General features: G+C 35.1%; 1 protein-coding gene across 1 annotated transcript; it reads right to left on the bottom strand.

The window, feature by feature from the left end:
* Positions 1-8,976: 8,976 nt before the first annotated feature.
* On the bottom strand, positions 8,977-13,936 carry LOC131158934 (ninja-family protein AFP3-like). The gene is made up of 2 exons (XM_058113848.1): positions 12,206-13,936; positions 8,977-9,546 (listed from the first exon to the last, which is right to left on the bottom strand). The coding sequence occupies exons 1-2, from the start codon at positions 12,840-12,842 to the stop codon at positions 9,143-9,145; spliced, it is 1,041 nt and encodes a 346-aa protein (XP_057969831.1). The 5' UTR covers positions 12,843-13,936; the 3' UTR covers positions 8,977-9,142.
* Positions 13,937-15,588: the final 1,652 nt, after the last annotated feature.

Here is a 15,588-nt window from a genome sequence, read left to right as displayed (position 1 = left end):
AGGCATACATGAAAAATAAGCTAAGTGACTAATGCTGGTCCCCAAATTTTTATTGGGTCCATGGGGGTTAGTAGCAGGATCTCCCTTAACTACCCATACCTTCCTGATTCTAGCATGCTTATTCCTAAGTGGACAATCAAATTGAATGTGACCAATCTGTTTACATTTAAAACATTTCAATCTACACTTAGGTTCTTTAGGAGGAATATAAGATTTTGACTCACGTGTAAAGTGTCCTAGGTAAAGACCAGGTCGTCTAACATTTTCAATGCCATTAAAACCAAGACCCTCTTTACTTAAGGAGTTTCTTTGGGCACCAAGTAATTTTTCAAAATTTTCATTGCCCTTGGTGAATTTAAAAATAATTTTGGAGCTATCCTCCAATTTCCTCTCAAGCTCAATAATAGTAGTATCCTTTCCTTTTAAAATAGAGGCATGAGAGGTTTTTTGCCATATTAAACAATTTTGACCAATTTTCACATTTCTTTTTCAAATCATTATTCTCTTTGGTCATTTTGCCTAGCAATTTTGAAACACGAATATATTCAAATTGTAATTCTCTAAATGTAGGCATGCTGTTAGAATCATAATCATCAGATAAATAATAAGAAGATGATGAACAAGAAGACAATACCTCATCCTCGTGTGCCATCAAGCATAGACTAGCGACCTCCGTGTCACTATGATCTGAATCCGAGTCACTGCTGCTGAATTGGTCCCATGAAGTCCCAACCTTCATTGCTTTCTTCTTTTTCTTAGCCTCCTTTTTCAGCAGTCGGCAGTCAGGTTTGATGTGCCCCACTTTGTTACAGTTGTAGCACGTAGGAGCATTTGATTTTTCCTTTCTTTTACTGGACTCACCCTTCTCATTAGTGGAGTCTCTGTATTTTTTAAATGGCTTCCTGTTCTTCCTAAAAAATCTGCTAAACTTTTTGGTTAGCATGACCATTTCATCATCAGTGTCAGATTCACCATATTCACTAGATGTGTCATTAGATGCTTTTAGTGCAGTCACTTTCTTGGCTCTGTTATGCTCATTAAGTCTTTCATTTGTGGACAGTTCATAAGTGATCAAGGAACCTATCAGTTCATCTAAGCTCATGGCCTTAAGGTCTCTACCCTCAGCAATGGCCGTAGCCTTGGCTTCCCAAACAGGGGGTAAGCCTCTAAGGATCTTCCTGATCATCTCATATGTGGGATAGGTCTTTCCTAATGCATGCAGTGAGTTTATGATGTGTGTGAATCTAGTGTACATGCTCTGAATGGACTTACCTACATTCATCCTAAAGGCCTTATACTCACTAGTCAACATATCTATCCTACTGTCTTTCACATCTCTAGTACCCTCATATGTGACCTCTAACTTATCCCATATTTCCTTAGTAGTAGAGCATGTCATAATCCTGTTAAATTCATTTACATCAAGACTACAGTATAAAATATTCATGGCAGTGGCATTAAGACTAACATCTTTCATATCATCATCATCATATTCATCCTCAGTCTTAGGAACCCTAGCTGCACCCTCAGTTTTCATAAGAATGAAGTTTCCCTTAGAGACAATCCTCCACACCTTCCAATCAGTATTCTGAAGGTAGATGCGCATCCTCTGTTTTCAGAAGGTGTAACTAGCACCACAGAAAATAGGAGGTTGTGTGGAAGATGGTCCCTCGGGGAAAGGGGTCACGGAGCTATGAGCCATATGTGATCTTTTTTGCAAAATAACAACTAGTCTATGCTATGTGGCTCTGATACCAATTGTTAGCTTTACTGTGATCCCAATAGGGGGGGTGAATTGGTATTTTTAAATTTCTAACCCCTAAGTGTTCCTCCTAACAATAGTATCTTCACAACCTTATAGTCAATCTAGTGCAATTGATATTAGAAGTTAATTAAAGCAGTTTAATCAATTACACATGCACCAGAAAGCAGTAATGAACAGAGTAACACACAGATATGTTATCAAGGTTCGACCAACTTCCTACATCCCCGCCCTGGTTAACCAACACAAGGATTATCACAATAACTTGCTCACTTAAACGAGTGGAGCGGCACCTACACAAACCAAGTCAAATTAACATAGGGCTGACCTCAACCTTTACCACAATCCTTACCGGGCTGGATTACAGCCCCCTCAGGCCACGCCTAGAATCTCTCAGATATACAAACAAAAGGTACAGTATAAGGGTGCTTTCATGTAAATCAGATTTGTATTCCAAATGCGCACAATCACAAACACCACAGACGATTTAAAATGTAAGCTCAATGTGGTCTACATAGTTCAACTCTCAAATATATTTTCTATCAGTGTAGTACGTACGTGAGAGTGTCAACGACAATTTGTGTATTTCAAGATATTCAATCAAACATGCTCACACAAAATATCAAGCAAGCCTCAAGAGTATCGATCAGTAGAATATCTCAATCACATAAATATGTATATGCTTGGACTTGCAAAATATATATGATCTTTGTTTTTAGCAAAAATATATGAGTGAATAAATATTACAACAAAGATATTTCACCTCAAAAACAAATATCTCCTCAAATGGTTTTCAAAATAAAGAGCAAAAGATATTTGTAAATGATTTTGAAAATATTTCGCAACCAAAAGCAAATGTGAACTTCTCAAGATGTTGCAACGAATATGCACTCTTAGAAGATCTAGTAAAGTCTTCTTAGGATGAACTTATCAGCAAAGTCCCCTAAAAATCCTTTTGGGTTTGGCTCTCAACAAAATGAAACAATCTCACAGCAAAGAAAAAGCAAACCTTTCAATCTAAACACTCAAGAACACTTACAGATGATTTAACAACTTTTGAAGGTAAGCTAGAGTGTATTTGGAAGAGTATGAGCAATGAGAAATATTTTGCTTGAGAGAGAATTTGATTTTCTATTTTTGTTAATCGATTCTTAATTCTCCAAAATAAAGGAGTATATATAGACATACCGAAGTTTTTGACCGATGGGTTTGTTAGAAAATTTTTAATGATGTTTAAAACATTTTAACCCTATTTAGAAATTTTAACTGCGATAAAAAAATTAGGTGCAAACCGAGAGGTCCGGTCGACCAGAATAGGTTCGGTCGACCAAGTCTCATATGGTTCAGTTGACTAGGGGACTTTTGAACTGAGGGCTCGGTCGACCAGGAGAAGGCGATTTCTCAATTTTCCGAGGTTCGGTCGACCAGGCCATTTTGAACATGCTGGTTCGGTTGACCAAACCATTGGGATTTCTCTCGAGGACCCTCAATCAACCAGGTAGTTGGAGTTCATTTCTATCTCGGTCGACCATATGGTCAAACTTTTAACCCCAAGGGGTTTCGGTCGACCAGGGCTTCTTGAACTACCTGGTTCGGTCGACCAGGTGGTCAAAATGTTGACCAGAGAGGGTTTCGATCGACTGGGGCTTTTTGAACTATTCTGGTTCAGTCAACTAGGACCTTGGTCAATTAGTTGACCCAGGCCCACTTTGGTCAACTAGGGCAGAATGAACTGCCTAGTTCGGTCGATCGAAAGTGCACCAAGTGCGCATTTCGGTCCCATTTTGACACATACAAACCCTATTCAGGTGCCTAACAAATATATGTGTAAATGTGTGTGTCCTAGGGTCACTTAGGGTCCAATTTCAAGACACCGAAAAAGTCCGGTGTCGGTCGACCGAAGGGAAAACCCTAAGGTCTTTCTAAGGTCACTTTTAGTTCGCGTCTGGTTTAAGCTTATAAAATAAATCAAACATGTGATGTGTGTGAGCTTATTACAAACCAAATATCCTAATTACTATTACAAACCAAATAGATATGAAATGCATTACAAAAGGAGATTTGGTCTTCAACTTCACTTTCTCTTCATGCCGTCAATGTATCTTCTAATGTTGACCTGCACAAAAACTAGATATTCATCAAATACAAGAGTATTTGTCATTATCAAAACCGAGCGTGACCTATAAGGTCAACAGTGCATTTTACTTTTCCGTAATTTATTTATCGCACGTGTATGTTATATTTTAAATGTCGCGCATGATTTAATTTTCGAACATTATATTTATCTGCGCATTTGGAACTGAATAGAAAGACCCTGGGTTGCGAATATAATGCTGTTAGATTAGCTAAATTTAGGAATAAATTTTAAAATTCCAATTCACCCCCCTCCCTCCCTCCTCTTGGGAATACACCAAAGCTAACACACAATAGAGGGCTTTTGCAGAAATCAAGGAAAATATGCTATGCTTGGAGTTTTTAACAAAGTTTTCAGAAATTCTATGTAGATTTATATATATCAGTTTATTATCCAGTTACATAGAATGTGAGTTTTAATGTTTGTATGGCCTGAGTAGATATTTACATGATATAGAAATTATATAGCTTTTTCCAACATATCATGATTTACAGTATATCCAGATATAGATAGATATAAACAGATATTTATTAGACAAGTATTACAGATTTTATTCAGATTAGTATGTTACAATAATTACAGAATGTCATGTTTCCTAATACCATAACACTCAAATTATACATATTATACAAACAGATTATATAGAAAGACATACAGTTATAGTAATCAAATGCTACAATTATGTTATTCAGATATACAGTATTTCCACTACAGAATTATAGTGTTATGGTTATTTTGGAAACATGATGAAAACAGTAAGATAATTATAGTAGTATATATATATAGTAACAGATCCCTGAGAAAATATTACGAACAGATACAGTTATCAGAGCACGGTACTGTTGCTATTTATAGAATAGAGTGCAACCACATATCTCAGATAGTGTGTGCGTACCGTCAACCACGCCTGGAGTGGATGCAGGTCCCTAGTTTCTGGGTTAAGAGGGTCCAGTTTGACTAGATAGCAGTCTAGTTCCGTGCCTAGGAAAGGATGCAGTTTGGCCGGACTAAGGACGGGTAGAGTACAGTGACTTACCTTGTGGGCCAACTAGAGTTAAGTCCCACCTACGGGCTGCACAACCCTGTCATGAGGGGTCAAATCATGACATACAAATTTTCAGGGAAAAATCATAGTTATGTATACGTATATAATTTTTACAGCAATTGATAATATATATAATGATATTAGAAGTATGAAAGGTAGAAAAATTCAGATGATACAGTTATATTTTAAACTGCGACAAATGTAAGATATATTTTTACTAATTTATCAACTTATACAGTTTCAGATGTTATTGTAATAGTTATACAACTTGGTTTCCACACACTAGTAATAGCATATTTCCACTTATTGAGCATCGACTCATCCTATTACTTTAACATTTTTCAGGTGAACCAGTTAGGCAAGCAGATCAGGCACGCAGATATAGTGACCCATTGATTGCCCTATTTATAGGGTAAGTGTGTTCAAAAGGTTGTGTTTTTGGGATGATGGTACTGTTGTGAGATGTGAAAATGTAACTGTGATTTGGGAAATACTGGATTCTGGTATTGTATGTATTTATGGTTGTATAATTTTTATGTTGTCCGCTGCTTAGGTATGTCCAGTATGCATAGAAATATCTCAATGCCATCTGGGGCCTGAGATGCTCTAGCAAAGGTATCAGGGTAAATTATTTTTTTTTTTTAAATGGTGTAATTTTTGGGTCATTACAGTCTGTGTTAAATCTTAAATTAGGGATTGATTGATGAAGTAAAATTAAATATTTTCAAAATACCCAACTTTCCCCCTCTTGGGATTACACCTGAATTCACATTTGGTATCAGAGCAAGGTTTACATAGACATAATCATTATTTTTGTAAAATGATCACATGGAGCACATCGGTGTAACTCCATTCGGTGAGGGACACTCATCCACTAGACCACCAATTTTCTGTGGTGTAAATTACACTTACTGGAAACATAGGATGAGTATATACCTGTTAAATGTAGATTGGAAAAGTATGGAAAATAGTTTCTAAGGGAAACCATGTTTCCGTGAAAGTAGTTGATAAGGTAAATGTTCCTAAGACTGAAAATGAATATATAGAAGAAGACTAGAAATATGTGCAAATAAATGCTATTGCAATGAACTTACTATTTTGTATGCTAGATGTAAATGAGTTTAATAGGGTGATGTCCTGTAATTGTAACGGCTTCCTTATTTTACCATAAATTTTTTTTCCTCACGTACATAAATATAATTCATAATAATAACCCTGATACCAATATGACAAAATCAACCCAAACCCGTAGGTGCCGGGAATACACCTATCATAGACAGCGGACACCTAAGCAGCAGAAAATATAAATTACATACATATCATCCAACAGTTACAATACAAGAGTGCTACTAATATGTCAAATATATATGTATATATACATCCCAAAAAGATCAAGAGGGTAAAACTAGGATTATAATCCAAAAACCATCTAACCCTAGCTCAGCAACTCACCCTCCCACCTGGGTAATATAAACTGCCTCTACTGAAGCGAAACTCGGTTCGCCTGTCTAATTGGATTCCCTGAAATGTTTTGTAAGCTGGGGTGAGACACCTCTTAGTAAGAGGAATAAACTAATATCAGTTATGTGGCGATGTGAGTATATTCGTACTATAATAGATAAACAATACATAACACATGTCTAAATAAAAACTGGTGATATAATACTAGATAAAACATACATAATCATAATCATGTTAAATCATACTAAATTACAGTTATTATGAAATCATCGGCTATAACTGATAGTACTGAAATATTACTCAAGATGGATAGTTAGCTGATGTCATGTATTACCCCCCATGACTGGGTTGTGAAACCCAAAGATGGGACCTAACAATGGCTAGCTGACCACTACCAAGTCAAATGTGTCTGTAAGTACGATGGGCCCGCCCCACTCTAGTTCGGACTGCCAAGGGGACGTCTACAATACTACACTGAAGCACATCGACTATCCATCTCCCACACTCTCTATTGGCAAGTGTGGTAGCACTAGTTTGAACTGAAGTGTATAGCTACAGTACTGAGCCCTAAATATTGATCTAAACTAAACCATCCAGGTTCTAATAACATATAATATGTTTACATATACTGTTTTAACATGAAACTAGATTGATAGCATTTTTCTGAATTCTGACATATTATACATAATCACGGCCTTACGCCGAATAGCATACATAATTATAGCCTTACGCCAAATAACATACATAATTATGGTCTTGCGTCAGCTATCAATCACAGCTTTGTGCCGAGCATATTATAGCATACTGAACTGAAATTTGTACTATTTATCATAAAGTCGTGAAACCGTAATTTCCCGTATTATTTATGGTTTTCCTGAAAAACTATTGTAAACATGCTTTTACTGAAAATCCGCCATAACATAATATTTGTAAAATGGTACTCATGCCACACAATTTTAAATAATATTAAACTAAATACTTAAGCTGAATATATTTCTGATCAAATAATTTAAAACTGTTTTTACTGTTCAACATCAGTATTCCCAAATATTCTGATATAATATACATAATTACTGTAAATACATGCTGTTTTAAAACAATAAATTTTCATAAAAATAAACTGACTTAATTTATCCCCTTACCTGACTTACTGAGAAGCCCGCAAAACACTCAATCCTACGCCTGTAGTGTTCCCAGTACAACACCCTGAAATTAACATTTTTCCCTCAACAAACTTCAGTATAAATCTATCTAACACCTTTCCTCAACCCAAAATACCAAATACCTTATAAATCTTAAAATAATTAACTTACCCAAATTTTGAAATGGTTCACAAATTAGCCTGACCTACAAATCACTGTAGTAGATGTGAAGATAATCGCAACAATGTATATTGTGACAAAATAATGTAAAATTATATAAAACTTCTTTCAAATCCAAGTTTCGAAATCTATTATCCTAAGTTTATCTTACTTAAATCTTTAGAAAATTGAAAAATCCAAGTCGCAAAATTTATAATTTCAAATATTACCTTATTTAAATCTTTATAAATGGAAAAATAAGTTGCCTTCTTTGTTATGATTTGAAACTTAAAAATTTTAAAATATATATGTTCTTAAAGTTGAAAAATCATTTTATTATTTTCTAGATTTCTAATTTTTTTCGAGAGCAAGAGACGTAAATCTTGAGTTTTAACTTGTTTGGATTGTGACAAAATAAAATATAAAATTATATTAAATGTCTTTCAACTTCGGACGAATTCAAATTCAAGTTTAAAAATCCATTGTCTCAAATATTTATTTATTTAAATCTTTAAAAAAATTTAAAAACAAACTATCTTTTTCTATTTTTTATTTTTTATGATTTAATAAAAAAATATTGCTTGTAGAACTAAATGAACTTTTTTTTTTACTTTTCTAGTATGAATCTTAAAAACTTAAAGTGAAATTTTTTACAATTCATCGAAGAAATAGAAATAAATAGTAAATAGTGTTTTTCACCACTAAATAGGTCCAAAAATGTCTGTATCAACAAATTCTAATACCTAACAAATGCAAATGCGACAACTTAATGCCATGACATTTTCAAAAACATTAATTTTGTGTTTGAAAATATAAAATTGAAACCTTCAGAATTTTTTATTTAAATAAAATATAATATAAAATTATATTTGATTTTTTTAAGTGAATACAAATAAAAATTTAAGTATAAAATATCTTGATGTAAACACTATTTTTTTTTGAAGTGTTTCTAAAATTGAAGGTATCATTTTATTCATTCTCCCGCTTTTTCCCTCGCACCTACAACTCCCTCTCCCTCTCCCTCTCCCTCCCCCTCTCCCTGTGTTCTGGTTTTGGTGGATGATGAGAAGCCGTACAGTCGGACACTGACTTGTCATGCATCTAGACCATGCATGCAGGAGCTTTTTAACAGTGTTAGGGTCTGCTGCTTTTATCTTTTTAATAGCCCATTGAGATACCACAAGCCTCAGCTACACAATTAAAGATAAAAAGTTTCCTACTTGTATCCCGTCTCACTCCTTGAAAGTCAAATCCTAGGCATCCTACACAAAAATTCCAAGCTTAATAATCATCTTTGCTTTCCATCTAAAGGACTAAATGTACTGAATTCAATACAAGTGCCCAGTCCAGCAAAACAGTAGAGAAAGAAGAAAAATGGCCAATAAACAAGAACAGTCTTCTCCTTTTCACACATTAGCACTTAAAAAAGGATTGGAACACTACAAGAAGGAAGAGGTGTTTACAACTATATGCCTTAGGGGATGTGCAACATCACCACCACCAGCATGCTTCACAAACTCGGCCGGAGAAAGGAAACTGCCATGGCAAACACATACTATTCTCACATCCTCCCCCTTCCTATACCGGTAAAGGAAACCCTCTATTCTCTTCCCGTTCGGGCCATCTCCTTTCGCAGAGACGCAAGGCATATCCCTCATCACGTTCCGTGCTGTTTCCTTCAAACCCTCTTCTGCGACTGTGAGGTTCTTGGATGGATTGTCTGTTGAAACCCCACCACATCTCCCAGATTTTTCAGCTGCGGTTACTGCCAGCTTTTGCTTGGTCTGCTCTGGTAAAGACTGGATGGTAGTGGGGCTTTTTGCTTCAGTATTTTTGTCCATACCTGCGACGTAGATGAACATACAAGAGCATAAGAAAGCTGGAGAAAAAAGGGTTTAGAGAGTTTTCTAAAGGACATCTTCCTAATCCTAGAATATGGAAGATAAGATCAATGCTGTATGTGAAAAAGGAATAAACTGTTCTTATGACATGGACAATGTAAGGAACCAAAACATTCTGATCAGTAGGCTCTTGCTGTGTCAGCAGGCATAGTTTAGCACACAGGGACACAAATTCAGCCAGCTTCAGCACCATTACTACAAAGCATAAGCCTCCCTAACTCGTTGCATATGTTTTGCAAATATCTAAAAATTAAATGCAACTGATGTTAGTCTAAGCAATCCTATCATTTTTCAACAAGATACAAAAAGACAAACTTGGCCATTAACCATAGACTATAGAAGCACAACATTCAAGGGAGACAGAACCTCGATGTGCACAGCATAAACCATTCGACTCTAGAAGGAAAATTTTCAGTTCAAGTGAAGCTGCAGAAGTTGAAAACAAGCAAGAATATCGGTTTCTTTAATTTAATCAAGAGTACCTGTTCTTTCAACCCTGCACTCAATGGAGGAAAAAATCAAGTTCAAATGCAATTCTAGTGAATATCAGTTGTAGCAAATTTTCACTTATGCGAGGAGGTCATTTTGATCCAAGAAACTCATGCTTGAGCTAATTAACTGTTTTGAGCAGGATGATTTTAAATTTACACAATTTGACCTAGATGCTTCTAGTTTCCCTGGATTACACAATATTCTGTGTAAATCACACGAAATCTTAAGCTTCACAAGTCAAGGGAACTCGTCTCCACACTTTTATCAAATATGCAGGAGAATGAATCAAATCTGAATTCATTTGTTTCATGAAAAATGACCTTTTGGAAAGTAAACTCTGCAGTTATCAGAATTTATTTATTTTTTTAAGAAACATGGTCAGGGAAAATTGATTTCTTAATAAACAAAAGAAAAAGGATCTAGCAGGGCTGCAAACAACATTCACCTTTTAAACAGCAGTTGTTTTTCCAAATCAGACAGAGCCCTGGATTTATTTTTTTGAAACAGTTGTTATAAAAACTATTTCCATTAAAAATATACAACCTCAAATTTATTTTTAAAATTTTCTATTCACAACATAAGGTGTAAAGGAAGGAACAGATTTGTCACAAGATGAGATCGATTAGATACATACATTTGAATTCCAGTAATTTGGGTTTTTAAGATTTGCAATAAAACTATGAACAATAGTTCCTACCCACTTCTGGTTTAAGTGCAAGCCTGCAAGGAAAGGCAAGTCATTAAACGAAATTTTATGCCCTCAAAGCAGTACATAAAGTAGGATAGCCTCCTCAAAGTAACAGTATCAAAAGAAGTGTCATTATTTTGGAAACGTAAGACTATTAAATAATGCACTGTCATCTTGAACATCTTTTCTCAATTGAATTGTGTGAATGAGACAGGTAGAATGTGCAAGATACTCTCATATATGCTGTCTAATTTTATAAGGACTGAGAAACAGAACATGAACTGGGTTTTTCTGTTTTGTTGTCTCTTTTTAGTTATGGCAATACAATATACCCTACTTTTGATTCCTTTCTAATGTTAATTCAGATGATCAGGGCACAAACCCTCCTAAAAAATCATAAAAATTAATGTCACCAGCTAAACCAAAAAAAAAAAATTTTAAACTAAACACAACATAAAAATTGCAGGCATAATTTGTCATGAGGTTTGAAAAATGACAAAACCATTGTATAAAGCATGAAGCCCCTGGTGACTACAGCCCTAGCCCACACATCACTGAAAACCTCTATACTCTGAAACACTCTTCGCCAATCCCCCTCCCCAACCACCACCAACTCATTCCACCAAAGAAAAGCCACACAGGCATCTGATGCACAAATAGAGGGCGTTTTCTATTAACATGATGGATTTAATTTGACAGCAGCGTGGGAGCAAAACATGTACTAAGATAGTGAAAGACTGTTACTTTCTAAACCTATCTAGGTAGTGTTTGGAAACATAAATCTTAAGAGTTTGGATTTTGATTTGCATAGATTTAGAAGAAACTCAACACAATTTTATACTATATATTTAGTCTAAATTCACACAAATCCAAATTTAAGCCTCCAAAATCTGCGTTTTTATTACAAGACACTTAAGCAAGTAATATATGCACTGGCATTATCCATACGACACACTTTATGCGACAAGCTGAACAACAATAAGAACAACGATAAGACATGTGCCCACCGGACCTAATTAAACCCATTTGAAGACAGGTAAACAAGAGATCTTTTACCCTTTCTGATCGGTACAAAGTATGTACAGACCAGATATAGGATCAACCCATATAACGTATACCCAATTTGGAAGGACAGGAAAGGAGTGATAATCAAACATGTAAGAACAAATTAAAAGTTAAAACCCACCAAAAATAAAAACCAAACATGATCCCCCCCTTTTTCTTCCTAGTTTCCAAAACTGTATGGAAGCAAAAAACCAAATGAGGGAAATAAAGAGAAAGAAAATAAATAGCACGTCAGGAAAAGTACAGCAAAGCAACCATATCATCATGCAACAAAAGAATACCAATATGGGGGGGCAAATGCATAAAAGGGGGAAGCAGTGAAAAGTGTCGAGAAAATAATTGTGAAACTGGGGTACCTTGAATCGTTTGGCTGTCGGAATCAGAAACACCCGAGGAGCCACTCCCCTGCGATCCAGCTGACCCATGCGACGTGGGCGACGCCGCCCTCAAACCACCGCCGCTGCCACCCCCCAAATCATTTGTCTTTTCGACCTTCAGCTCGACACCGCAGCTCGTAGGAGGAGTCGACGCGCCCAACTTAGGCCAATTATCCTCGAATGCAGCTCGATCTTTGGGCGGCCTGAGGTTCCTCTGCTTCTCGGTTCGCTTTCTCTTCGCTTCCATCCTTCTGAGTGACTGCAACTCCTTCCTCTTCCTCCACTCCTCATCTGTTTCCGTCGGAAGAGAGCACGTCCTCACAAGAGCCGAGCACGTTAAGGGTATCGGGCGGGCGGTGTCTCCGTTCCTTGCCTGGTTCAGGAAGAAATCCGACACCGAGGACGAGCGCGCCAGCTTGTTCGCCTTGGGGTCTACACCAAAACGACCGTTCATGGAAAGCCCAAGACTCAGTTCAATCTCCTCTGCTTCATTCCCAGTTCCTTCCTCGAATTTTCTTGGAATATTGCTTCCCGGTATAAATCTTTGCAACAGATCTCTCTGGAAATCGCCAAAGCGCTCCACTTCTCGGTTTCCAACTTCATTAGCTTCGCCCATTGAAGAAAACCCACGAATTACAGACACTCCGAGACGCTTGCTCTCTCTTTCTCTCTCTCTCTCTCTCTCTCTCTCTCTCTCTCTCTCTCTCAGGATAGAATTCCAGCAGAAAAAATTCGCAAGAAAAAAAGGGGGGGAGGGGTAACGATCACAATCACAAAGAATCGAAAAACAAAGAAAGGAAACCAGAAGCCGTGATTTTCAGCTACTCAATGAAATCTAATTGAATTTCGGTCCAACCCCAGAAGGTGAAAATTCCAGATATTCTCGCATTTTCTCGGAGGGAAAAAAATCGACAGGAAAGAAAGCCATTGAAGAGCCAAGACAGGAAAAAGGAAAAACAAAAGAAATAGCAAGTAGAAAGGCGAAGAGTATGCAATTTTTTCGGTTTTCGCTAGCGAAATGTCGATAGCACCCCTATATTCGATGACACGTAGCCGTCATGAAGAGCGGTGGAGACCCACGTGGCTTTGGCAAGCGGGTTTTGAGGCGACGCCAAACAGGTGTCGCCTCCTCTTTGGGCCGGGGGAAAGTGTCGCCGATTGGGCCAATGTGGCCCACGTGATGCCCGCCAATCCGATGAAGGCTATCTCGCCACGTGGCGAGAAAATCTCGCCATCGTTAAGCCGCGAGAGCTGTCCATATAGCTGTCTTCCAACGACGGTGAGTGTCGTGGAGGGTCCAGAACGTGACACGTGGACGACAGCCTCGGTATTGAGTCGCAGGTGCTGGCGTCTCCGTCTCCTCAACCGATATTTCGGGGCGGCATCGTCGTCGTCTCGGGCGGATAAGAGCGTCGCGCGGGATGTCCGTACTCGCTCGCCGAAGTGGACACTTTTTGGAGGGTGGTTTCGTACTTTCAAGTTAATCAAGTGGGCATTTAATAATTAATATAAGTCATAATTAATGTGATGATACTTTTATGAAATTATTATGGTTGAATATAGTGAGATTTTTCCCCCTTTTTTTTCATCATTTTAAATAAATATAAAATTATATGAGGCAATGTTTTATAATTATGCATGTATATTAGTCTTTTAAATGTTATTAATTTAAATGTAAAATTTTTTAAAAATAAAAATAAAAATATTTTTAACCATTACTAATCATTATTAAAAGATTTTAAATTGAGAAAATAGAGTGTTATAATAACACTTGTTTAGTGGGTGCTTGCTTTCTCTATATGTTTGGATTATATAAAATATTTTTATTTAAAGATTGTCAATAATTTTAAATTAATTGTTATTATGAATTGTATTCTTATTTATGTAAATATGATACTGTGATTGAATTTTGTTTGAAAATTCATAGGGTTAATTTTAAAATAAAATATCTAGAAAAGCAAACATTTAACTTCTTAACCATCTACACTTGTTTTTTTTTTTTTTAATATTAAAAAATGCATAATACAAACATATTTAAAAGAAAATACTTTTTCTTTTCTTTTTGAAAGTCAAGAAAGAAAAATGTGAAAATTTTGACAGCTATTCTCGTATTTGACTTTGCCTTATACCATTTAGGTCATGCGTTATTTAGATTACTTCTTCATTGACGTCATTGGTCGGTCCTTTGAGGGTTGTCATTAAACTTTTTTTTATCTTTTAAGATCATAAAATTTTATTAAGATTTTTTGTTTTTACAATTTAATTCACTAATTTTAATTCAACACAAATACACACCAAATATCTAGATATATTGGGTTAATATATTTTATTATTGTAATAATAATTAATAATTGATTTTTGTAATATTTATTTTTGGTTAATAATTTGTTGACAGAGTTATAAATTTCTTTACACTTATTTTTTCTATATTAATTTTTTTATTTTTAGCATTTCATATGGAATGCAACATTATAATATCATGCTTTGTATAATTTATTAGTTAAAAATTCATAAGATTTTTTTCTCTAAATTTCATTGCTTAAATTGTACATTTTTTTCTTAACTTTGATATTATCTATAAAGCATTTAATTAGAAAAATTATCTTTTACACTTCACAAAAACTATTACTCTATATTTTTTAAAAATACTACCACCAATTGAAAACTTATATTTAAGAAAACAGGAACTTTTTTAGTTTTATGATATTCTATTTTTAAGGAAAAAATTGAAATGTTATCAAATGTTATTATATATTTAGAAGAATAACTTTTGCATTCCATAGTTCTTATTTTAATGTTTTGCATGTTAAATAATCATCCAAATCTTACTTTAATAATATTAATTTGATACTAAACAAAATATATTAATTTATATTTTTTGATTTATCATAGAAAATACATTGGAAGAGGATAATATATCTTTGTTTAAAATATATTTTTTTTAGAATCAACTATGAAATGACTATTTTTCATTTGATTTACAAGCCAATATATATATTATTGTGCAAAAGAACTTGTGTAATGAAATTTCTTCATTCTCGTATTTCAAATTAGGAATTATTGTAATGTAGAATGCCATAATAATAAATATTTATTCAATGAATTAAATTCATCATACAATTTAGGACTGCACATTATGAAAAAAGACATTTAAATTGATAAAAGTTAGATTTATGAGAGAACATGCAATCTAAATATAATTTTCTTGTGATTTTATTTTTTATAAAATTAATAAATTGTAGTTAGATATAATTATGGTCAACTCAGTAACATTGGATAATTAGTAGACTTTCTTTAAATAAGTAAAAGATAGTGAGTGAGTTGCAATTGATTTTTTTAGTTCGATCCCTATTTTGATGCTG

This window comes from Malania oleifera, chromosome 1 (assembly GCF_029873635.1).
Source record: "Malania oleifera isolate guangnan ecotype guangnan chromosome 1, ASM2987363v1, whole genome shotgun sequence".
NCBI lineage: Eukaryota > Viridiplantae > Streptophyta > Magnoliopsida > Santalales > Ximeniaceae > Malania > Malania oleifera.
Note: the sequence above shows the minus strand (reverse complement) of the source record. Positions and strands in the feature narration are given on the sequence as shown.

Excerpts from the sequence above, each read along its gene's own strand:
- LOC131158934 (XM_058113848.1), bottom strand. The coding sequence starts at position 12,842 with ATGGGCGAAGCTAATGAAGTTGGAAACCGAGAAGTGGAGCGCTTTGGC. Across the intron at positions 9,547-12,205 it reads CGACAGCCAAACGATTCAAG|GTATGGACAAAAATACTGAA; the intron begins GTACCCCAGTTT and ends TCTACGTCGCAG.